The sequence below is a fragment of the Schistocerca gregaria genome, chromosome 6 (assembly GCF_023897955.1).
Source record: "Schistocerca gregaria isolate iqSchGreg1 chromosome 6, iqSchGreg1.2, whole genome shotgun sequence".
Classification (NCBI taxonomy): domain Eukaryota; kingdom Metazoa; phylum Arthropoda; class Insecta; order Orthoptera; family Acrididae; genus Schistocerca; species Schistocerca gregaria.
Window position 1 is genome coordinate 214,030,186 of NC_064925.1, and position 27,240 is coordinate 214,057,425.

Here is a 27,240-nt window from a genome sequence, read left to right on the forward strand (position 1 = left end):
GAATTTGTGGTGTTACCACAAGGCACCACACTTGCTAGGTTGTCGGCTTCAAACCGGCCTCGGTACGTCAGTACACATCGGACTCGCGCGTCGCCACTGTCGACGCTAGCAGAAGACCGAGCTTCGCCTCTCGGCTGTTCTTACGAGACAAGCTGAGTTCTACAGCCGACTTTAATAAGAATGGTTCACTTGTTATAGCTTCAGAGATCTCATTTGCAGAAACGATAGTTAGAATAGTCTTCAGCTAAGTCAGTAGCTACGACCTAGCCAGGCGCCACATACAGTTTATGCATTGACAATTGATCTGTACGTGTGGAGCAATCAGAATTGAAAGGAAGTATTGGCAGTTCAGCCTATAACTGCACTTGTAAATAATATTGTACATAGTCAAGATCGACGTTCACCGCTGATGCTGAATTAAAGCTAAGTATTTAATTGTATTCCTGTCTGCTAACTTTCTAATCACCTAAGATGTTCCAGATACATCCCGTCCAGTATAGTTCATTGATCCTCACGTCAGCCTACGTGATCAACGATTGCAATTAATGGCCATAGCTCGTGAGCAGACTAAGAGTCAAATTGCGTTACTCAGCCGGATCATCCGTTTTTCATAAGGCCCATAATTCCGCCTCATGCATAACAGAATTCTACATCTACATCTACATCGACATCTACACGATTACTCTGAAATTCACATTTAAGTGCTTGGCAGAGGGTTGATCGAACCACAATCATACTATCTCTCTACCATTCCACTCCCGAACAGCGCGCAGGAAAAACGAACACCTAAACCTTTCTGTTAGAGCTCTGATTTCTCTTATTTTATTTTGATGATCATTCCTACCTATGTAGGTTGGGCTCAACAAAATATTTTCGCATCGGAAGAGAAAGTTGGTGATTGAAATTTCGTAAATAGATCTCGCCACGACGAAAAATGTCTTTGCTTTAATGACTTCCATCCCAATTCGCGTATGATATCTGCCACACTCTCTCCCCTATTACGTGATAGTACAAAACGAGCTGCCCTTTTTTGCACCCTTTCGATGTCCTCCGTCAATCCCACCTGGTAAGGATCCCACACTGTGCAGCAATATTCTAACAGAGGACGAATGAGTGAAGTGTAAGCCGTCTCTTTAGTGGACTTGTTGAATCTTCTAAGTGTCCTGGCAATGAAATGCAACCTTCGGCTCGCCTTCACCACAATATTATCTATGTGGTCTATCTAACTGAAGTTGTTCGTAATTTTAAAACCCAGGTACTTAATTGAATTGACAGCCTTGAGAATTGTACTATTTATCGAGTAATCGAATTCCAACGGATTTCTTTTGGAACTCATGTGGATCACCTCACACTTTTCGTTATTTAGCGTCAACTGCCACCTGTCACACCATACAGCAATCTTTTCTAAATCGCTTTGCAACTGATACTGGTCTTCGGATGACCTTACAAGACGGTAAATTATCCGCGAACAACCTAAGAGAGCTGCTCAGATTGTCACCCATGTCACCCATGTAGATCAGGTTTGCGTTAACACATACTTCCTTTGGTATCAATGGCTTGTCTCCCCCCCCCCTCCCCTGTTACAAAGGCTGCATTCTCTTTAGTAAAGATCACAATCACTCTATTATTAGAATGAATCCTTATGAAAAATCTAGCCGGTTTTGCAGCTGTTAAAGGCATGGTTCAAAACACCGTTTGCCTCCGGTTAGGTTCCCTTGAGATGGCTACTAAGTAGTACCTCAGTAACAGCCACGATCGATTACTCCCTCTTCCCCCTGCCCCTCCCCCCTTCCCACAACCTTGTACAATCCCTGCTTAATCTCCATCTGTAATGACTTTGGTGTCGAGGGAACGTTGAATCTCAACTAGCGTTCCTTCGTTAATGCCACTTTCGTATAAAGTGTGGAATCCCGGACGCGCTACGGATATACTCGTAGTTCAGCTTATAAGTGATCAATGAAGTTTCTGACGCCTTCGTTTACGGAACAGGCGCCACACAGCGCGGTAGCTAATACGCTACGTTCGCCGTTATCTGACTAGAATCTAGGTCACTGAGCGGCGACTGAGGAACAGTCGCTGCACGGCTCGCCTTGGAATGAGACGAGTTACGTTGCTGCAGTCACAGCAGCGTCGAGAAGAAACTTCCGTCTGACTTCGGCAACACCTTGTACAAACAGAATCTCCAAGGGCTCACGTTGTCAAGATGCCGCAGCGATGGTATGGTAGCTGCAATTTTATGCGACCATTTGCTAAGTGTTAGTTCACTTCAGTAATGGTGTAACTGACCCTCCGTCACGTAGCGTTCTGCTGTACAGTTATAATAACTGTCTCACTTTATCATCGTTTTCACTATCTTTCACCATAGTGCTGATCATTTTTGTTATTTCGCCGCTCGAGTCATTACATAGCGGTTTCTCCGACCATCTAGGTAGGAGCTACATACAGGTATAAAATATTTTTGCACAGCAAAGCATTGTTGTGTCATAGCATATGCGATGTGTGAGCTTTGTTAATCTCCTCGCTTTTTCATTCTTGGATGGGGTGAGGAAAGAAGTGCCGTTGTTACCACCCATTATAAGTTCCATCTAATTTTGTACTTACGGCCACTATGTATAATAGTCGTGGGAGTTAGTTATTTGTTTTTGAATCATCTTGGAAACGTGTGCTCCCGGTATTTATGCAGAAATACTATCAGGGTTAGACAGCATCTTTCTCAGGGCGTGTGGAATGTGAACTGTTTGAGCATCTTCTTAATGCTCTTGCGATGAAGAAGCAAGTTATGACGAACTGATCTTTTCTTCTTCTAATGTTACTTAAAAACCGTCTTGATTGCAAATATTTTTATTCATATGACCGGTTTCGGTTCATTCAGAACCATCTTCAGATCTAATATTTCAGTTACAGGAATAAAAATATTTGCAATCAAGACGGTTTTTAAGTAACATTATAATTTCACTGATTGCTGTTGTCCCAAAAGACATTAAGTCTGTTTTTGCAAAATTTTCTTCTTCTCTCTCTCTCTCTCTCTCTCTCTCTCTCTCTCTCTCTGTCTCTCCCCTCTCTCTCTCTCTCTCACACACACACACAATCCTTTTCCCTCTATCCGTCAGCTCAGTCTGACTTCGTAACATGTACACTGAATAGGCTGCAAAATTTTATAAGCGAGCGACCTGGATGACTTGCAGTTCCCTCCTATTGAATATTCTCTGACATATGTCTTTCCACAATTAGATTTATGTGATCGATTCACTTTAAATAATCACTAAGTATTTGCTAAGAGCAGCTATTTCCAATCATAGATCAGTTACGCTTTAATTTTTAAAAAAGCTCTAAATACAAACGCATTTGATAGTTGCAATGGCCGCTAGTGGCCTGCAATACATTGTTTAAACTAGATAAGGATCGAAAAAAGTCAGTGTTATATTTGTTGTTGTTGTGGTCTTCAGCTCGAAAACAGGTTTGATGCAGCTCTTCATATTATCTTGTTCAAACGTCTTCATATGTAACTCAAATTTATACTTTGTGTCAGCAAATTTCTCTTTTTCTGAAAGGTTCTTTCTTTTTGCTAATCTGCATATTATAATCAGCTCTACTTCAGCCGTCCTCATTTATTTCGCCATGTAAATAGCAAATCTCATCGATTCTTTTTAACGTCTAATTTCGTAACATCTTTCCCACAGCACCGCCTGATTTAATTTCGCTGGTTCTGGCAACGCCTCGCGTTTATGGAGTGCAAAATAAGCTTCATAACTTATTAGTTGTTTCACATAGGTTTACGCTTCATTAAGATGCTGTGAATAGTAGTCTTGCAAATGCTTAGCTGAGATGAAATTTACCGTCCCGACTACGTACAGCACGGATGTCTAACCATGTTCCAAGCGTGTGGCTATAAGTAAACGGTAAGGAAGGAAGACTTGTAGAGTACCTTGACAGAGACCACGAGATACTGATCGGTAGCGTGTTGCGTCTTGAGACAGATTTAGTCGTTCCATTAGGTATGGTTCCTTTGTGAAGTGTGACCCTTATGTGTTAAGTTTACCTGTTTAGAATGTATGACTGTCGCGTATGTGTGTGCGTGGGTGTGTGGAGTGTATCGCTGTGCTTGTGTTGTTGGTGCACCTCGGCGCCGGATAATTGCCTATACCTCTCTAAAAACTTGGAGTGGGGCGGGCGGGGAGGTGGCGCCGAACTCCTCAAGGACGCCCTAAGGACAGGTCCCCATCAACAGCTGTTGGTCCCATCACACCACGAGATGAGGAGATATTTGCGATTTTAGCCAACGCACTGGCGCAAAGTGTCTCGCGATCAGCAGCCGTATATTAGCACCTCTTTTCTTTGTGCGCCCAAATGCTGGTAACGACAATTTCCTCCTCATCATCAAAAAATGTCAACCGGCGAACCATTCAACGGAACATCATCGATAAGGGGCTTTCGGAACCGAAGGCCCAATCGTGTACCCTCGATGACTGCACGACACAAAGCATTACGCCTCGCCTAGGCCCTTCAACACCGACATTGGATTTTTCGTGACGGAAACATGTTGCCTAGTCGGACGAGTTTCGTTTCAAATTATATCGAGAGGATGGACGTGGACGGGCATGGAGACAACCTCATGAATGCATGGACCTTGCACGTCAGGAGGGGACTGTTCAAGCTGGTGGAAGCCCTGTACTGGTGTGGGTTATGTGCATTTGGAGTGATTTGAGGCTCCTGATACGTCTAATTACGACTCTGACAGGTGACTCGTACGTAAGCATCCTGTCTGATCACCTGCATCCACTCATGTCCATTGTCCATTCCGTCGGACTGTGGCAATTCCAGCAGGACAATGCGACACCCCACGCATCCAGAATTGTTACAGAGTGGCTCCAGGAACACTCTTCCGAGTTTAAACACTTCTCCTGGTCACCAGACTCCCCAGACATGAATTTTATTTAGCATATCTCGGATGCCTTGCATCGTGCTGCTCAGAAGAGATCTCCACCCCTCGTGTTCTTACGGATTTATGGACAGCCCTCCAGGATTTATGGTGTCAGTTCCCTCCGGGACTACTTCAGACAGTAGTCGAGTCTTTGCCACATCCTGAAAAATTATGGGTACTGCTTGTCATCTGCGGCAGCCATACAGCGGTACGGTACGTCGACGATTTGTGCGTCCCGTTTCGTTGCACTTCATAGCAAGCCATCCTTGGCTAACATTTCATAAAAAATAATGTCCACTCGCACAGGGCGAGAGTTTCTACTTGGCCGGATCTCTCCCCAAATGAGAACATTTGGAGCATTATGGGCAAGTCCTTTGAGTTGCTCGGGATTGTGTTGACCTAACGCGACAGTTGTACACAATGTGGTATGATATCGCTCAGGAGGACATCCAATAATTCTATTAATCAATGCCAAGCCAAATGACTGCTTGCACAAGGGCCAAAGGTGGATCTTTTTGTGAAGCTCTTCTTCTTAAATACATCATCCAATTTTCTGAACTATATTCGGTTGTTTATTAGTCTTTAGATATTCGTCCCTTTCGGATAATCCCTTCGTGGTGCGTTCTTTTTTTTATTTTAGCTCTTATAGCACACTAGAAGTTAATTACACATGTGGCAGTCTATCCCCTCAGATACAGCCACTGTGTCATGTCTTCTTCATCTACTACAACTTGCTGTCACCTATAATTAGTTCGTGGCAGGTACAAGTGGTCTGGAGAACGAGGCGCACGTTCTTGTTGGAAGTGATTTTATAGACAACTGTTGATATGCATGAAAGGCGCGGATTAAACCCGCGGGCGTTTTTGAAATGATTAACTTTCGCTAAAAGTTTATATTTCCCATACTATTAACGGTATCAAAAGTTTAAGCAAGCAAATTACTATGGTGAGGGTGAGGTTTATTGGATTTAACTGAAATAGTCATCGATCGCTACTCGCTTGTAACGATCTACAGGGACTGTTGAATAAACTTAGAATATGTTCTATCATGTATTGCGGCCGTTAATGATTGAAACTCACGTTAAATTTATTTTCAAAAGACTATTCATTCCGTATCAGTCGTCATGGATTACAAAGACAGGAAGCCAGAATTGTGATATCCAAATTGGCCGACCGTTGTGGCCGAGCGGCTCTAGGCCCTTCAGTCTGGAACCGCACGACCGCTACGATTACAGGTTCGAATCCTGCCTCGAGCATGGATGTGTGTGATGCCCTTATGTTAGTCAGGTTTATGTAGTTCTAACTTCTAGGGGACTGATTACTTCAGATGTTAAGTCCCATAGTGCTCTGAGCCATTTGAATTTTTGATATCCAAATTGGATATGTGTATTTCGAACTGATTGTTGTAATTAATTGTTTTCAGAATAAACACAAAAAATCAAAGAGTTCCTCATCCAGGCCGTGAAGGCCTAAGGGATGTATACCGGCTGCCGTGTCATCCTCTGTGTGCTGTATGTAGAGGCGTGTTGTCACCAAAGCGCTCTCCCAGCCGTTATCAAGTCTTTCCTTACCGTGTAATCGCTACCATTCTGTCAAGTAGCTGCGTGTACGCCAGTCCAGTCACTCCACTAAGGAACAATTCGGGAATCCTACTCTGGTCAGGAGGACGTCGTTATCAGGAGAAATAAAACTGGCATTCTACGGATCGAAGCGTGGAATGTCAGATCCCTTAATCGGGCAGGTAGGTTAGAAAATTTAAAAAGGGAAATGGATAGATTAAAGTTGGACATAGTGGGAATTAGTGAAGTTCGGTGACAGGAGGAACAAGACTTCTGGTCAGGTGAATACAGGGTTATAAATACAAAATCGAAATTGGGTAAAAAATCAAATAGGGGTAAAGCAGGAGTAGGTTTAATAATGAATAGGAAAATAGGAACGCGGGTAAGCTATTATAAACAGCACAGCGAACGCATTGTTCTTGCCAAGATAGACACGAAACCAATGCTTACGACAGTAGTACAAGTCTATATGCCAACTGGCTCTGCAGATGACGAAGAAATTGAAGAAATGTATGATGAGATAAAAGAAATTATTCAGGTAGTGAAGGGAGACGAAAATTTAATAGTCATGGGTGACTGTAATTCGATAGTAGGAAAAGGAAGAGAAGGATACGTAGTAGGTGAATATGTATTGGGGGTAATAAATGAAAGAGGAAGCCGCCTGGTGGAATTTTGCACAGAGCACAACTTAATCATAGCTAAAACTTGGTTCACGATCCAAAAAAGAAGGCTGTATACATGGAAGAACCCTGGACATACTGACAGGTTTCAGATAGATTATATAAAGGTAAAACAGAGATATAGGAACCAGGCTTTAAATTGTAAGACACTTCCAGGGGCAGATGTGGACTCTGACCACAATCTATTGGTTATGAACTGTAGATTAAAACTGAAGAAACTGCAAAAAGGTGGGAATTTAAGGAGATGGGACCTGGATAAACTGACTAAACCAGAGGTTGTACAGAGTTTCAGGAAGAGCATAAGGCAACAATTGACAAGAATGGGGGAAAGAAATACAGTAGAAGAAGAATGGGTAGCTTTGAGGGATTAAGGCAGTAGAGGATCAAGTAAGTAAAAAGACAAGGGCTAGTACAAATCCATGGGTGACAGAAGAAATATTGAATTTAATTGATGAAAGGAGAAAATATAAAAATGCAGTAAATGAAGCACGCAAAAAGGAAAACAAACGTTTCAAAAACGAGATCGACAGGAAGTCCAAAATCGCTAAGCAGGCATGGCTAGAGGACAAATGTAAGGATGTAGAGGCTTATCTCACTAGGAGTAAGATAGATACTGCCTACAGGAAAATTAAAGAGACATTTGGAGGAAAGAGAACGACTTGTATGAATATCCAGAGCTCAGATGGAAACCCAGTTCTAAGCAAAGAAGGGAAAGCAGAAAGGTGGAAGGAGTATATAGAGGGACTATTCAAAGGCGACGTGCTTGAGGACAATATTATGGAAATAGAAGAGAATGTAGATGAAGACAAAATGATGGATATGATACTGCGTGAAGAGTTTGATAGAGCACTGAAAGACCTAAGTCGAAACAAGGCCCCGGGAGTAGACAACATTCCATTAGAACTACTGACAGCCTTGGGAGAGCCAGTCCTGACAAAACTCCACTATCTGGTGAGAAAAATGTATGAGACCTGCGAAATACCCTCAGACTTTAAGAAGAATATAATAATTCCAATCCCGAAGAAATAAATCACAGCTGCAAAATACACTCCTGGAAATTGAAATAAGAACACCGTGAATTCATTGTCCCAAGAAGGGGAAACTTTATTGACACATTCCTGGGGTCAGATACATCACATGATCACACTGACAGAACCACAGGCACATAGACACAGGCAACAGAGCATGCACAATGTCGGCACTACTACAGTGTATATCCACCTTTCGCAGCAATGCAGGCTGCTATTCTCCCATGGAGACGATCGTAGAGATGCCGCATGTAGTCCTGTGGAACGGCTTGCCATGCCATTTCCACCTGGCGCCTCAGTTGGACCAGCGTTCCTGCTGGACGTGCAGACCGCGTGAGACGACGCTTCATCCAGTCCCAAACATGCCCAATGGGGGACAGATCCGGAGATCTTGCTGGCCAGGGTAGTTGACTTACACCTTCTAGAGCACGTTGGGTGGCACGGGATACATGCGGACGTGCATTGTCCTGTTGGAACAGCAAGTTCCCTTGCCGGTCTAGGAATGGTAGAACGATGGGTTCGATGACGGTTTGGATGTACCGTGCACTATTCAGTGTCCCCTCGACGATCACCAGAGGTGTACGGCCAGTGTAGGAGATCGCTCCCCACACCATGATGCCGGGTGTTGGCCCTGTGTGCTTCGGTCGTATGCAGTCCTGATTGTGGCGCTCACCTGTACGGCGCCAAACACGCATACGACCATCATTGGCACCAAGGCAGAAGCGACTCTCATCGCTGAAGACGACACGTCTCCATTCGTCCCTCCATTCACGCCTGTCGCGACACCACTGGAGGCGGGCTGCACGATGTTGGGGCGTGAGCGAAAGACGGCTTAACGGTGTGCGGGACCGTAGCCCAGCTTCATGGAGACGGTTGCGAATGGTCCTCGCCGATACCCCAGGAGCAACAGTGTCCCTAATTTGCTGGGAAGTGGCGGTGCGGTCCCCTACGGCACTGCGTAGGATCCTACGGTCTTGGCGAGCATCCGTGCGTCGCTGCGGTCCGGTCCCAGGTCGACGGGCACGTGCACCTTCCGCCGACCACTGGCGACAACATCGATGTACTGTGGAGACCTCACGCCCCACGTGTTGAGCAATTCGGCGGTACGTCCACCCGGCCTCCCGCATGCCCACTATACGCCCTCGCTCAAAGTCCGTCAACTGCACATACGGTTCACGTCCACGCTGTCGCGGCATGCTACCAGAGTTAAAGAGTGCGATGGAGCTCCGTATGCCACGGCGAACTGGCTGACACTGACGGCGGCGGTGCGCAAATGCTGCGCAGCTAGCGCCATTCGACGGCCAACACCGCGGTTCCTGGTGTGTCCGCTGTGCCGTGTGTGTGATCATTGCTTGTACAGCCCTCTCGCAGTGTCCGGAGCAAGTATGGTGGGTCTCACACACCGGTGTCAATGTGTTCTTTTTTTCCATTTCCAGGAGTGTACTAACGCGAATTCTTTACAGACGAAACGAAAAACTGGTAGAAGCTGACCTCGGGGAAGATCAGTTTGGATTCCGTAGAAATATGGGAACAATTGAGGCAATACTGACTCTACGACTTATTTTAGAAGCTAGATTAAGAAAAGGCAAACCTACGTTTCTAGCGTTTGTAGACTTAGAGAAAGCTTTTGACATTGTGAACTGGAATACTCTTTTTCAAATTCTGAAGGTGGCAGGGATAAAATACAGGGAGTGAAAGGCTATTTACAATTTGTACAGGAACCAGATGGCAGTTTTAAGGGTCGAGGGACATGAAAGGGAAGCAGTGGTTGGGAAGGGAGTGAGACAGGGCTGTATCCTCCCCCCGATGTTATTCAATCTGTATATTGAACAAGCAGTAAAGGTAACAAAAGAAAAATTCGGAGTAGGTATTAAAATCCATGGAGAAGAAATAAAAACTTTGAGGTTCGCCCATGACATTCGGGTGATGCTGAGGGTATTAGGTTAGGAAATGAGACACTTAAAGTAGTAAAGGAGTTTTGCTATTTGGGGAGCAAAATAACTGTTGATGGTCGAAGTAGAGAGGATATAAAATGTAGACTGGCAATGGCAAGGAAAGCCTTTCTGAAGAAGAGAAATTTGTTAACATCGAGTATAGATTTTTAGTGCCAGGAAGTCGTTTCTGAAAGTATTTAAATGGAGCGTGGCCATGTATGGAAGTGAAACATGGACGATAAATAGTTTGGACAAGAAGAGAATAGAAGCGTTCGAAATGTGGTGCTACAGAAGAATGCTGAAGATTAGATGGGTAGATCACATAACTAATGAGGAGGTACTGAACAGGATTGGGGAGAAGAGGAGTTTGTGGCACAACTTGACTAGAAGAAGAGATCGGTTGGTAGGACATGTTCTGAGGCATCAAGAGCTCTCCAATTTAGCATTGGAGGGCAGCGTGGAGGGTAAAAATCGTAGAGGGAGACCAAGAGATGAATACACTGAGCAGATTCAGGAGGATGTAGGCTGCCGTAGGTACTGGGAGAAGAAGAAGCTTGCACAGGATATAGAGTAGCATGGAGAGCTGCATCAAACCAGTCTCTGGACTGAAGACCACAACAACAACAACTCTGGTCCTCAGCATGGGTGCCATCTACGCTGACCACTCAGCTACGAAGGCGGATCAAACAAACAAAAAAATAATGAAACTAAATCCCATAACTGTTCTAATGTCAAGTATTTCTTTCTCTAATAATGTAATTTGAAAAATCAATCTACCCATAATTGTAGAAATTAAGGCACTAGGTGGTCATTAACAGTCACAAATGTAATACACGAACGCGAACTTCGCTACTAGTCAGTAATCCGATTCCCTAAGTTTAACAAGTTACGGCAGTAGAGATGGTATGCAGCTTACAACTGCCGTGAAATAAAAAATTAGTTTCAAAAAAATGTGCTCTTAGGGCATAGAATGGAAGTAAAATCTTGAGCTAAATATACTGAAATCATTTGAAATGCACGGCCTGTGAAGAGTGTTTAAAATTAAGCAGACATTAAGACAGCAGTGTAACGGAAAGAACATCCGAGAGAAAAATACGTGGGAAAATTGTATCTGAAGAAGGGACAATTTAGTAGGACTTCTGCCACAGCATCAAGGGAAACGAATAGTTAATCTGTCTCTTGAAGAAACAGGAGAGCGTAAATGTTACAGGCAGAATGTTTGTTAGATGATGTGAATTGTAGGGTTTAGCGTGTGAGGAGACATTAACAAATAAACACAAAAAACCAGAAGTTTCAACCTCTCGTAGGATGTAGTGCTTTTTCTTCTCATAACGTCGAGGCCATTTCGCCCCGGAAGGCTAGGGTGGGACGCTATATACCTCGTCATTTTAATTTTAAATATTTCTAAGACACGGCAGCATTTCGTTATATGAGACTTGGGCTAATCTTTGCCCAGTTGGAGACATATCCAGTAGCAGGCGAAAAATTGGAGAAGTGGTTGTGTTTTTCACTAGCAGCTTTGTTGGGACACCACGTACCCCAGTAGCAATAATAGTATAAATAATAGGCTCCATAATTATAAATCATATAGATGCCAGAGATGAGTAATATAGCTTATCAATTAGTTTTTCTAAAAATTGAAGGAAAACAATTATCTGACGAGGGAATTCCGAGGGTACTTTACTGTGTAGGTGAAAGTGGTCCTGGAGAGGAGACGAGCATGAACGCAATGAATCAGAACAAGATGAGTGAAGTGATGATAATCATGTTGAAGATGATGTGACAGTCGATGCCGAAATGATCTTTTGGGAAAATAACATTGAGGTACTCTCCTGAAAACTATCCCAAAAGATAATACTGATACAACAGGACGCAGTTGTGACTGTCAAAGGAACAACGGCAGAGAGACTGTAGGGTTACGTTTACGTTCATAACCTATAGTTCTGTAAATAATTCTTCTTTCTGTTGACTTCATTTTTCTTTGACAACAAGTGACATTTTGAAATACATAGAATAACAGGTCTAGGTATCAGTCTTTTTGCTTGAGTGTGTGATATTTATCTTGTAACAAATGGAAATTTGCAAATATTATTTTCGAATCTAAAATTAACTCTACGACAAGACAAACAGTTTACATTCTGGCAGACAGAGGGAACAGTAACATCCCAAATAGTGATACGAAGACGAAGTGTACAAAGTTGGTGTCCGTTCTGGTCTCAAAAGTCTGATATACCGTTTTGTAAGGCTGAAGCTTAATTTATAGTCGCGGGAATACAGATTGAACCAACCAAATTCAGTTAGTTTTTAGCACAACTAGGGCCCTGATTTTCGAAAATACATGGGATCTCGTGAACACTCACAAAAGCAACAAATATTCGTTAGCTGAGTAAGACTGTTAATGACTTTTAAGGAAGAAACTATTCAGGAAATTAGTAGCAGACGTGAAACCCAGTTAGCTGCTTCGGAAAATGAAAGGCTATGGAGGAACGAACGTTTTATACAAAATTTTAAAGACACTCTAACTAGGCAAACTTCCTGGAAGCATCCGAAATATTTTAATAATTACCGAAGAAAATGGAAGTGTCCCCGGCGGCGTGTTACTCCTTCGTATCACTGAAAAACTCTTTTGGTAAGAAACTGAAGCACGAAACTCCAGATCTAGGAAGCGATAGCATCAATCGCGACAACATTCTCGTAGCAGAGGCCGCATCAAGCCGAGATACAATAGCTCTTAAAAGCACTGCTATTTTTATTTTCGTCACGGCTAAAACTGCTGACCTGAGAAGTGTCGATGTTTCTGTTATACCAGCGTCCCCAAAGAATAGGGTTAAAGGGGCAGACTACAAACTTTATGTTGCAAATGGATCTGAGATTAAAACTTACGGATCAAAGTTATTGAATCTTGATCTAGGTTTAAATTGCAGTTTTGAGTATCCCTTCATTGTGTCAACTAAAATCCCACTTGATAATCTGAAACCTGCCTACACCCTTGTGAACGTAGACACCAGTGATCTGCAGCATGACCTACAGAGCACTTCACTTGCGCATGAGCTACACACACCTCCAAAATTCTCACCAAAGAAAGTTACCCGATTTGGTCTAGCTGCGAATTTCCCCAAAAACATGCTAGTAACTGATTAGATACTGGAGGGGGAATGATGCAGGCTACGTTTACGTTCATAACCTGAAGTTCTATAAATAATTCTTCTTTGTGCTGACTTTGTTTTTCTTCGAAAACAAATGATGGTTTGAAATATGCAGAGTAGGAAGCCTAGGTATCAGTTGTTGAGTGTGTGGTATTTGGTTTGTAATAGGTGGGAGTTTTCAAATAATATTTTCGAATCTAGAGTACTGTGTTACTTGATTAGTTGTACAACAAGACCAAAAGAGACAATGATTAAGCGAGAAAAAAGTAAAACAATATTATGAGAAGGAAAGTACTCACCATATAGCGGAGATGCTGAGTCGCAGATAGGCACAACAAAAAGATTTTCACACATAGAGCTTTCGGGCAATGGCCTTTGTCAATAATACACACACACAAACACAGACGCGCGCGCGCAAACACAACTCACACACACGACTTCTGTCTCGGGCAAGTGAAACAACAGTTCCTTCTCATAATATTTTTACATTCCATACTGGTTTTTCCATTGTTTGAAAAATTTAAAACATTTATTTACAGCATGCGTAAAGTGTCTTTATGCCTCGACTGCGTGTAAATTGTGATGTGGAAATTGATTTCATTATTTACTGGAGTGTTAATAACAATTTCGTAGTAATAAAACATTAATTTCCATCATTGGAATTGGAGTTACGTTTTTGATAATTGGACTTCAAATTACACAGCATAGCGCTCACGGGTAGTGAAAACAGGTAGAATATTGGACAGTTAGAGATGGTCGATCAGAGGAATTATCATACGTATAACGTAAGTACAGATGTTCTGAAACGTTATCAGTCACAACTTCCTCCATTCCAAACGCCTTTCAACTAACACAGTTCAGGAGAACCTTCATGTACACTGTTAGAGAACTACAACGTATTAGCAGACTTGGGTAAGAGTCTGGGTACAAATGCTACCTGTATTTTTCCGAAAGCAATTCACTGTCCTCAGCTGCACGTCGTTAACGGCACTGACACACAGCTTACGATTCCGGTGCCTATTTGCTTCCTCGTAACCGACCGTAGCAGACACACACGGATGGGACAGATTCCGAGAGTATGACACATATACGCATTGAGAGTGCAGACGGCGCTGAACGGGTCTTCGCTTCCCAGGTGGGAGTAGTTCTGGTTTCAGCCGGAGAGATGGCATCAGAGTAACTGCACGATTTCCTGTATCTTATCTGCTCTCGCCGTTATTTATCAGCTCCTGACAAACGAACAACCACGTTAGTTTGGCGCCAGTCGCGTCTGCAACACTCCGTTCATCGGAACCAAATACTGCAAGCTGTATCTCTGGGACACTACGTCACAGCCATGAAAAAGGTACCGCCTTCACTATCGTGCAACTGAGTTACATGTGTCTGTCTATTTTCAGCGCTTCCACAGTTTCACGGTCCCCTTCTCTCTAAGATCCCTTGTAAATTATACATTAGTTCACTTATACAAGAAAATTATAAGTATTCTGTGCAATTTTATATCTATATATACTCTTGAAATTGTAACCATATTCGACTGATTTCAGTGCAAATTCTAGTTTTGAAGTTTTAGTGTTTTCCAATAAGGGTGATGAAACTTACTGTCATAAACACATGAAGTTACCACTGGACTGCTTACGCGATGCTCTGTATGTTATTCGTGTTAATAATATAACGTTATTAAAAAGTACAAAACACCAATAGCGATTGTCCTGCTAGTGTTTATTTGCTTAAAAAACGGTTTATGACTTATTCTGGCATAACACTTAACAACTGACAACCATCCTCAAAGACGCCATAGTTCAGCAAAGCCAGCCTTGCAGATCACAGATATTAATGACAGCACCGACTCTACGGCAGTGACGCCATAAGCCCGACGGAGTGCCTGGGTGGGAAAACTAAATGAGGTCTTTGTCTGCTTTGAAACTGATGTGTTTGAAGTGCACATTTTATAAAAAATGAATAATATAGTTGCAACGGCTGACAAAAAAATATCAACGTAAAGTGTGTACACTAGTCACTAGTAATTGTAATATACATACTTAAAAGTGAGAAACTTACAACACTAATCAGCAGTTAACACAGTAACCATCAGGTAAAATGCAAAGAATCAATAAAGAGTAGAATTTCATGGAATAAAATGGACAGATCGGCTAGTCGCTATTTATTTTTCGTAGAGCGCAGACAATTTTTTACGAGTTTCAGTGCAGGAAAACTAATCTCGCATGTTGCTACGGAGACACAAATGGCCAAGAAGTGTTGGATGATAAGTGATATACAGGGTAATGACTCACTGAAGTCCCGTTTCCTTATAAATTGTAGGTTTGCTTGGGCTCCCCATCCAGCAGCAACGTCCACACTCGTTTGAGATGCACGTAGATGCCTATGACAACTGTTTATTTCTTACTGTATCTCCCCTTAACAGACTTACCTTAAATTTCTACCAGATTCTCCAGTATTACAGCCTGAGCGTCACCAGAACCTTCAAGCACAAAGTTTGTTTCAACAATTTGGAAAGCTTTTGTGATTTTCTTCACGGCCGTGTATCGTCGTAAGAATTCTTGTATAAATCGGTCTGTGCATTTGAACGTTGATCGATGAACTTCTTGAACCGATAATCCAACGTAATGAGGTAGTTCACCCGTCGTTGTTTTATTTACCCGGCTTCTTCGTCGTCGGTAAATGTCCAATGGATTGATTTTTTAAGTGCCAAAAGTAGCAGCATTGTCTATAATTGTAGTTCATTCCGTCATTAAAAACTCATTCATTGTTTTCAGTTTGGCGAACCCTTTATCCAAAGTCATTTTTGCAGACTGTGAACATTGTTGAACTAAATCTACTGCCTCAGTATCGTGTGCCAGAAGTTGATATAGGTCGAAAAGGTAAAATCACGTATAGATGGAAGCAGCAAGTTTGCTGCAGATTTAGTATGAACGTTTGCCTTGGCTGGAATTGTTTCCCCGTTGTCTTTTATGACTCTAACTGAACTGTAATGCGCATTTCAGTGAATGTCAGGCAACCGTTACAAACTTGTTCTTGTTTTTCTGCAAGTATTGCCCATATTTTCGTAGAAGACTAGAAGAATGAATACAAAAACTCTACAGGTGCCGCAAAGGGAAACGTATGAGAATACATTAACACAAAGATTTAATGAATGGTTAGCGCAGACACTGAACAGAACTTTTGTATTGACGTCTCGAATTTTTCGTTGTACTCCTCCGTTTACAACTGACATTTAAGTGGCGTTGACATACCCTTGAGCACTGTAAAACGCAACATCCAGCCTATTTTCTTTCAGCTACTGTTCAATGTCTTTTGGCATGTCCTCTGCAGTCTTTACAACACAAAAGAAACGTTTTTCTGTTGATAGGTCCACCGTACAAACTGTAGATGACACTGGTGTTGATCTTGAATCCCACGGATGGTAAAAACCGTTGCTTAAATCTAGATGACTCTTCTCTAGTACACCTAGCTGGATTTTCATATTCACAAAATAAACTATATAATAACTAAGTCTAATGCACAAAAAGTAGTTTTTAGAATGTAATACTTCCGTTAAAAAATTAATAAATCACTGGAAAGCTCTTTACTGAACTTACGTATATTTTTAAACGGTGGTTAGAGTACTCCTGTATAGGTGGCACAAGTATCAAAAATCGTTTCATGTAGAGTAATTACACTTAGCAGACAACTGGTAACTGTTCTATAGTATTTAAGTTTCATGCAAGGTATCACAAAAGTTCTGAAAATTCTAAACGCATCCATTGACAGTTGTATGGCCTGATAATAGGTAAGTACGCACCTACGTTTATATACTGACGGAAAAAAAATAGCAACACCAAGGAGTCATGAATGAAAGTTGGTGCCGGCCGGTGTGGCCGTGCGGTTCTAGGCGCTTTAGTCTGGAACCGCGTAACCGCTATGGTCGCAGGTACGAATCCTCTCTCGGGCATGGATGTGTGTGATGTCCTTAGGTTAGTTAGGTTTAAGTAGTTCTAAGATCTAGGGGACTGATGACCATAGATGTTAAGTCCCATAGTGCTCAGAGCCTTTTTTTTTTTTTGTCTGCGTGCCAGACAGACTGGACTCACATCTGGAGTTACGGTCTGAGGTGCGAATTCGTATGAAAACGGGAGCGCTCTCGTCGTTATCCCATACATTCTGATTACAAAATTCTGGTGATTAGTCCTGTCGTGCTACCATTCATGAACAATATTCCATAGGGTAGCTTCCAACAGGGCAACGCTCGCCCACATTCCGCTCTTGTAGCCCAACATGCTCTACAGAGCGTCGCGTCAACATATTACCTTGGCCTGCTCGATTACCAGATTATCCCCAGTTGTGCACATATGGGAGATCATCGGACGACAACTCCAGTGTCATCCGCAGAAAGGCATTTACCGTTCTTGTGCCGACCGGCCACGTGTAACAGGAATGGATCTCTGTTCCAGAAACTGACACACGGCACCTGTAGAACATAATACTTTCATGTATGCATGCTTGCATTCAACATTCTGGCGGCTAAATCGGTTATTAACGTAACAGCATTTCACTCTCGCAGTGGCTTATCACGCGCTTACATTTTTTAGATACATTAAAAAACAATGTCAATTAAATAGTGACGATTGTCATTATTGGTCCCCTGTTGGTCCACACTGGCACAGGACCATTGACAATCAAAACAAATGGTCATTAATGGTCTGTGAATTTGCAATGTTAATCACTTTTATGTTACCAGATAATGTATTGCTAAAATTTCATTCCGTTACAACATTCATTTACAACATTAGGCCATACAACTGTCAATGGATGCGTTTAGAATTTTTAGAACTTTTGCGAAAGCTTGCATGAAACCTAAATACTATAGAACAACATTGCAAACAGAACACAGCATGTTGTTATCAATGGAGAGACGTCTACAGACGTTAAAGTAACCTCTGGAGTGGCAAAGGGGAGTGTTATGCGGTCATTGATTTTCACAATATATATAAATGACCTAGTAGATAGTATCGGAAGTTCCATGCGGATTTTCGCGGATGATGCTGTAGTATACAGAGAAGTTGGAGCAACAGAAAATTGCAGCGAAATGCAGGAATACCTGCAGCGAATAGGCACTTGCTGCAGGGAGTGGCAGCTGACCCTTAACATAGACAAATGTAATGTATTGCGAATACATAGAAAGAAGGATCCTTTATTGTATGATTATATGATAGCGGAACAAACACTGGTAGCAGTTACTTCTGTAAAATATCTGGGAGTATGCGTGTGGAACGATTTGAAGTGGAATGATCATGTAAAATTAATTGTTGGTAAGGAGGGTACCAGGTTGAGATTCATTGGAAGAGTCCTTAGAAAATGTAGTCCATCAACAAAGGAGGTGGCTTACAAAACACTCGTTCGACCTATACTTGAGTATTGCTCATCAGTGTGGCATCCGTACCAGATCGGGTTGACGGAGGAGATAGAGAAGATCCAAAGAAGAGCGGTGCGTTTCGTCACAGGGTTATTTGGTAAGCGTGATAGCGTTACGGAGATGTTTAGCAAACTCAAGTGGCAGACTCTGCAAGAGAGGAGAGGCGCTCTGCATCGCGGTGTAGCTTGCTCGCCAGGTTTCAAGAGGGTGCGTTTCTGGATGAGGTATCGAAGATATTGCTTCCCCCTACTTATACCTCTCGAGGAGATCGAGAATGTAAAATTAGAGAAATTCGAGGGCGCACGGAGGCTTTCAGACAGTCGTTCTTCCCGCGAACCATACGCGACTGGAACAGAAAAGGGAGGTAATGACAGTGGCACGTAAAGTGCCCTCCGTTGCACACCGTTGGGCGGCTTGCGAAGTATGGGCTCCAAATCTCGAGACCCTAAAGGGTTCTTCGGTGGCCACCTACAGCAGGAGGCCAGAGGCGCTCCCCCCCCCCCCCCTCCCCCCTCCCCTCCTCCCTCTCCACCACTTGATCACTTGATCATTACATTGGACAATATAAATCGCATTCAGAATTCTTTACTAATGTCAACTTGTGTCATACTTCGAAATATATTATAACTAAGCTGTATTTACCAGTTGGTGGCTAATGATTAACTCACATTAATATAGTACAAATATGCAAAAAATGCAGAACAGCGAGGGTGGAAGATACAACTGTACAACATACATGCACAAAATTACGAGAGTTAGCACATGGTTTAACACACAACTAAAACTCATTGACCACGTTACAGTATACAGTTTGCACAGATACTTGCTGCATTACGGTTAAAGAATAGGCGTAAAGAATCATTTAATATAAAACATAATACGCACAGACTCTCTTCCTACTACATTATTGTGTGATTTATGCATAAGGGTGACATTGCGCATAAATGGGAGGAAATCTTCCAGTTTGAATAGAAAACCCGTAGTGGCGGCAAGCTGCAGGCCATAAAGACTGTGTGTACATCAGATTACTCTGATGGGAAGTATCAAAGTCGCATTAAAAGATAGATAATACGTTTACAGCAAACGAGCGTATGGACACATAGTAACAGACGAATACTAATTACTGTTCAAATATCACATTACTTCCATCATCCAAAGCACCAACAAATTTATAGTAGCGTGAACACATTTAACATCAGTTTATGTCTAAGTTTAATTGGGAAGTACGTCAGATTAATCGTGTACAACATCGACTTTCCTAGTGACTGCACTGAGAAAAATATGCCGGGTGATCAAAAAGTCAGTATAAATTTGAAAACTGAATAAATCGCAAAATAATGTAGATAGAGAGGTGCAAATTGACTCACATGCTTGGAATGACGGGGGGGTTTAATTAGAACCCAAAAAAAAAAACTTCAAAAAATGTCCGACAGATGGTGCTTCATCTGATCAGAATAGCAGTAATTAGCATAACAAAGTAATACAAAGCAAAGATGATATTCTTCACAGGAAATGCTCAATATGTCCACCATCATTCCTCAACAATAGCTATACTCGAGGAATAATGTTGTGAACAGCACTGTAAAGCATGTCCGGTGTTATGGTGAGGCATTGACGTCGGATGTTGTCTTTCAGCATCCCTAGAGATGTCGGTCGATCACGATACACTTGCGACTTCAGGTAACTCCAAAGCCAATAATCGCACGGACTGAGGTCTGGGGACCTGGGTGGCCAAGCATGACGAAAGTGACGGCTAAGCACACGATCATCACCAAATGACGCGCGCAAAAGGTCTTTCACGCGTCTAGCAATACTTTTTTTTGTCCTAATAAAACCCCAAGTCATTCCAAGCATGTGTGTCAATTTTTACCTCTCTATCTACATTATTCCGTGGTTTATTAAGTTTTCAAATCTATACTGATTTTTTGGTCACCCGGTATATCGGTAATAAAGACCTGTCGTTGTTGTGCACTATACGTATATTTTTAGTTAGTTTTCTAACAGTACTGGTTTGCAGTATTTGCTATGACATTTCTCTTCTTAATCCTTCCACGCATCTTTCCTCTTCAAGATGAATGTTTACAAACGTCCGTGCATCAAATTCAAATTGATTCTTCTTCTCCTTTCTCCCCTACATGTACCGTTTCTTCACGGGGTCTGCATGTTAATCTGGATCAGGCAGTGTTAGCCGAATTGTGTGGCCGGATTCCTTTGCTGTGGCCGCCCATTCCCCCTCCGGAACGTGGAAAGGGGGGGGGGGGGTTGATCCCATTTGCCTATGTCTAGTGTTATCCCATGTGAAAATGTCTGAATGTTATCGAAATGTTAGCGACAGATTTAGTTTTTTCATATTTCTTGTTATCTACTAACACCGTCGCAATTTGTTTAAGAAACAATAGCTGCGCGTGCTAAAACAATTTTAAATATCCATTGTTAAATTCTCTATACAAGATGATCTCGTTATTTCATGCATTACATTATATTACTGATCACTTACGGCCTGTGGCTAGTTTCAATCGCAGTTGCGTCGGTGATATACATTGTACGATCAAAAGTATCCGGACACCCCCCACAACATACATTTTTCATATTAGGTACATTGTGCTGCCACCCACTGCCAGGTGCTCCACATCAGCGACCTCAGTAGTCATTAGACATAATGAGAGAGCAGAATCTGACGCTCCGCGGAACTCACAGACTTCGGTCAGGTGATTCGGTCCCACTTGTGTGATACGTCTGTACGCGAGATTTCCACACTCCTAGACATCCCAAGGTCCACTGTTTGCGATGTGATAGTGAAGTGCAAACATGAAGGGAAACGTACAGCACAATAGCGTACAGACCGACCTCGTCTGTTGACTGACACGGACCGCCGATTGTTGAAGAGGCTCGTAATGTGTAACAGGCAGACATCTATCCAGACCATCACACAGAAAGTCCAAACTGCATGAGGATCCATTGCAAGTACTATGACAGTTAGGCAGGAGGTGAGACGACTTGGATTTCATGGTCGAGCGGCTGCTCATAAGCCACACATCACGCTGATAATGCCAAACGACGCCTCGCTTGGTGTCAGGAGCGTAAACATTGGACGATTGAACAGTGGGAAAAGGTTGTGTGGAGTGACGAATCACGGTACACTATGTGGCAATCCGATAGCAGGGCGTGGGTATGGCGAATGCCCGGTGAGCGTCGTCGGCCAACGTGCGTAGTGCCAACAGTAAAATTCAGAGGCTGTGGTGTTTGGTGGGCGTGTGTTTTTTATGGAGTGGGCTTGTACCCCTTGTAGTTTTGCGTGTCACTGTCACAGCACTGGCCTACACTGATGTTTTAAGCACCTTCTTGCTTCCCACTGCTGAAGAGCGATCCGGGGATGCGGATTGAATCTTTCAACACGATCTAGCACCTGTTCATAATATACGGCCTGTAATGGACTGGCCTGCACAGAGTCCTGACCTGAATCCTACAGAACACCTTTGCGATGCTTTGAAATGTCGACTTAATGCCAGGCCCCACCGACCGACATCGATACCTCTCCTCATGGCAGCACTCCTTGCAGATGGGCTGCCAATCCCCAAGAAACCTTCCAGCACCTGATCGAACGTATGCCTGGGAGAGCGGAAGCTGTCATCAAGACTAAGGGTAAGCCAACATCAGCATTATCGATGGAGGGCGCCACGAACTTGTAAGTAATTTTCAGCCAGGTGTCCGGATACTTTTGATAACACAGTGTATGTTGGTTGGTTTGTTGATTCGGAGATGTGACCAAACAGTGAGGTCATCGATTCAGGGAAGTATCCGCAAGGAAGTCAGCCGTGCCGTTTCAAAGAATGCATCCTGGCATTTGCCTGAAGCGATTTAGGGAAATTACGGGAAACATAAATCAGGATGGCCGGACGCGGGTTTGAACCGTCATCGTCCCGAATACGAGTCCAGTGTGCTAACCAGTGCACCACTTCACTCTGTCGTGATACACATATGTGTCATATTTAAAAACTATTGAGTGTTACGTGTGACAGAAACTAGTCCCCAAACATATACACACGCACACACACAGAACAAAGTTAACGCGACTCGGAGATTGATGGTGCACACTTTTTTCCCTCCCCTACGTTGCCTAGACGACTGTGACGTCATGAAGGACATTCAGCCACAAAGTTAAGTAATGAGGTAAAATTTGCCAAATCCTGAAAATGCAGACCCTCTTTTTCAGCGATTGTTAGCGGTGTGTCGCTAGCAGTGTTAGTTTCTGGGTGTGAGTACGCCCTGGCTTCTCGTCTTTCAATAGTCAGTTTTTGCTTTGAGTATTCACTTACATGATGCCCATCTTCGATATGTACATCTATGTCCCCTTTCTATAAGGATTATAGGTTGTGTACTTCGATGTGGTTTTGGTTTTAGTGGTCTGGTAGATTTTAGATTTGTATGACTCAACTGTTTATGATATGTTATGGGTATAATATGGCAGGGGGATCTACATTCTCACACGATACTGAGATTGTGTCAGCACTCAAACCATCAACTCAAAAGGTTGAAGTGTTGACACTTTATCTGCGTATTCAGTTATGCTGACAACTGATTTGATATATGTAGGGATCAAATTAACCCGTACCGTACCGCATCAACAACAGCCTGTAGATGGCTTAATGAAACGTTGAAACTGGATGCACCAAAATAAAATAAAATCATAGGGACGGCTGTAGGTGTTTTATTTTGTCACACACGATATTGTTTTACTGGTCTTTAGCATGTACAGGTATATTTCTCTACACATATTCCTTACTTAATTAGTAACATAATTTTTCTGGGCTGCACTACAATCCTGCAATTACTATTCGTGAGACAGCGTACTTGTGGTTAGTTATTTTTTGTACCTTTCTAATTTCTTCACAAGTTCTTTGTGACGTAAGTTAACGTTGCCTTGACCTATTTACTTACTTACCTTCATTGTTCGACGTCTAACCACACCACGAAGGTTGCTGCACTACATTTGTTGGCGTTACGGTGTTAGTGTTGCGAGTTCTTCCCTCTTTACGTTGTTTTCATGGTACATTACGAGTGTTTGTTTTCACTAGACTACAACATTTATTAGCTGACACGTTCAGATGGTATACCTGTAGCTCCAACGACTTCATCACACTCGACACAGTGTTCCGGCATAGTCATTGACATCCATTTTCTCAATTAACCATCTACCCACGAAGGTACCAACTGACATATTACACACTATATGATATACCGTGACATGTTTTCTGGCGATTTTTCTGTACTAGGTCTTACTGTCGTTTACACAAAATTGTTAAGGCTTTCTGGTCATTTGTTGGCAAACTGCCCATTTTCTTCTGTCTCGGGTTCTTAATCCGACATTCGTCTGATGATTTTACTAACGTTTCGCCAGCACCGGTGGCTAGTATTGTCAAAGCTTCACCCTCCATTGCCACCAGCACCGGCAATGCAGAGTGAAACTTTGACAATACCAGCCGTTCGTGCTGACGAAACGTCAGTAAAATCATCAGACGAACGCAGCCGAAGAACCCGAGACAGAAGCAAATGGCAGTTTGTTATACTATCATTTGTCTTGAACTCCTAAAGGGCTACATGTCATATAGAACTACGTGTCTTTGGTTGTTCTGATTGAAATGAGTGTATTTGTAATATACTGCTTATGTATTGAACTACCCTTCTTTAGGCTTGCTTCATAGTTTATTGTTTGGTATATCACCCAGCCTCACGCCTGCTTGACAGTAGACTAATCACTTTCATAACAACATAGGTTATGCCGTTTTCCATATATTTCAACACTTATGTGCTTATATATAGGGTTAGGGGGAAATTCGTTGCAGTATATGACATTAGATTCCCAGTTTCGTTCATGGAAAACGTTTCATTATATAAGTGTCACCGTATGAATCTCTGTGATTGATAGATTGCATTGATGTAATTTTATACTCATGTTTTATTACTTATTATTATTAGTGGAGGTGGTGGTTAGTATTTAACGTCCCGTCGATAACGAGGTCATTAGAGACGGAGCGCAAGCTCGGGTTAGGGAGGATTGGGAAGGAAATCGGCCGTGTCCTTTCAAAGGAACCATCCCGGCATTTGCCTGAAACGATTTAGGGAAATCACGGAAAACCTAAATCAGGATGGCCGGAGACGGGATTGAACCGTCGTCCTCCCGAATGCGAGTCCAGTGTGCTAACCACTTATTATTAGTATATGGAACATGATGATACACATAGTTCTCGGTTTGGTATCTGGTAAGGGTAGTTCCAGGGTTGACTTCTAGATAGTAGTTTGTATTTCACTAATGTTTTGTTGTTGCTGTTTTCTTCAGTGCACATTTCGAAAGCTTCTATTCTCTTCTTGCCTAAATTATTTGTGGTCAATTTTTCATTTCCATACTTGGCTACACTCCATACAAATACTTTCAGAAAATACTTCCTGACACTTAAATCCATACTCGATGTTAACAAGTTTCTATTTTTCAGAAATGCTTTCCTTGCCATATCCAGTCTACATTTTATGTCCTCTCTACTTCGACCATCATTAGGTATTTTGCTAGTGTATAACAAAGTGTAATTAAATGTTTTACCTTCAATTTGTCCTCATTGGTGTATTACTACGAATGTTTTACTCAAGTTGTTTCATGGGTATTGACATTATCATTAAACTGTGGTTAGCTATGCATAACGTGCAGTATTGACCCCTGTTTAGTAGGTCTTTTTTTCCACTACGTACCATACATATATTTTATTATTGTCTATTTCATATTTATACAATGAGCAACTGTTCTCTTATTTTATTCTCTGCATAGTTTGGTATTATTACATGTTACTATTGTACATAAGACTTGCAGCACCCATTTTACATAGGTAGGCTATTAAGTTATTCAAAAAGAATTGTTATTTTCGTATAATATTCATGTTATGTGTTAAATCAAAGTGCAATAGCTAACAGCACCAGAATAACATATTTAATTAGACTCTTTTACGGTACTCTGAAACTGTAGATACGTGACTTCTGTCAAAATTACTGGTTCATTTGAGAAATCAAAGAAGTGTCAAAATTAGCATCTTTTAATGTGACCATGGAGAGTTTCCCGGCTTATTAACAGATCAAATTCTTGTCGGGTCTTCAGCCTGCTTAAACTGTCATCAGCAAACAATGTTTCCATGGTACACCAGTCCGCCATCATTAGGTCAAAAAAGCTAAACCGCTCTCGCCGATAACTGATCAGAACGTGAACGACGGAACCTATATATATGCAGCGAAGATACTCTGAGGTAACGCGAAAGCGCTCAGTCGTTGCTCCTGCTCCCTGGCGCAAGAAGAGTTGCAGGACCTCCAGTGGTGAATACCGTCGAAAAACGATATATCGCGAAAAATTATTACTCATAGGTGGCCAATTCAGATGCCCTTGTTTCTTGATATCTGATAAAACAGGATTCCTAGTTTCACTTAACGGTTATCCAGCATCACGGTTAATGATGTTATCTGTTAGTCGGATTTCGACAGATTTTTTAAAACACAATCGTAGAAAGGAGAGGCGTTTGCAACAACTTGTGTCTCATTCTATGACATCGTCGGTCCCACTGTAAGATACGGCTCAACCACCGCATATTGGTTAGTTTGTAATAATAGCGTATGGTTATGATGTTCAACACATCTGTCATTGACGGTACGAATAATTTTGCCAATGTGTAATTTTTACCGCACTCACCTAGTATTTTTATGTCAAAATAATCGTTACGATGTTCAGTTTCATTGCGCACTGCCGGGAGCCCTTCAGTTCACACCACTAATAACTGCGTCACGGAATAAAAATTAAGCAATGTAAGCTTATTGTATATAACGTTCTTCTGATAACGTCCGCTTTGCAAACAAAAAATTGTTGAGATGACTTAGCTGTTCTGTGGTAAGCTCTTCCTCACATCATTGGACGTTTGAGTAGACGCAGGACGAAATCTCTTGTCTGTAGTAGTACCTGAGGACATGCGCACCAACATTAAAGGCGTAACGACTTTGGCTACGCCACTGCTTGCTGGCGTGCAGTAATCGTAAAGAGGTGTAGAAAAATAGTCAGTGGCCGAACGCTGGGCTCCAACACACAGCAAATGCCGAGAATGTGAAAAGCTTACGGCTGCTGCATTCCATCGAAGCTCATAAAAGTCACAGGTAGATGCATGTCTATGATACGGGAATCGTTATGCGTTATTTCCAGAATGAAACGTTAGACTTGCATCACTTTGCAGCTGCACTGAAAGTCTCATAAAATTTTGTGATATCGTGTGCGAGAATAGAGTATGCAGATATCAACGTCTTCGCAACTAAAGACATTACGCTAGATTAGTATCAGGGCAGCTACTACTGTTATGAATTCAGTACTGATCCTACTTCTACCAGGCGAGGCGATATTGCTGATATTTCTGTTGAACGAGTGAACTGAGTGTAATAAGGTGGATCGTTAATCATTTTCAACATTCGCTTTCAAATGGCTCTGAGCACTATGGGGCTTAACTACTGAGGTCATCAGTCCCCTAGAACTTAGAGCTACTTAAAC

At 42.3% G+C, this 27,240-nt stretch overlaps 1 protein-coding gene across 3 annotated transcripts in view; it reads left to right on the forward strand.

Moving 5' to 3' along the window:
• The window catches only part of LOC126278480 (slit homolog 1 protein-like), a 187,769-nt gene that overhangs the window by 25,925 nt on the left and 134,604 nt on the right, over positions 1 to 27,240 (forward strand). The window contains exon 1 of one of the 3 annotated variants that reach the window (XM_049978632.1): positions 2,091 to 2,217. The exons of 1 other annotated variant lie outside the window; for it this stretch is intronic. In XM_049978632.1, coding sequence (XP_049834589.1) covers positions 2,215 to 2,217 — 3 coding nt within the window. In that variant the 5' untranslated portion in view covers positions 2,091 to 2,214. Of the gene's footprint in view, positions 1 to 2,090; positions 2,218 to 14,507; positions 14,613 to 27,240 lie in introns of those variants that run through there. One more of the 3 variants, XM_049978630.1, reaches the window with a different exon arrangement.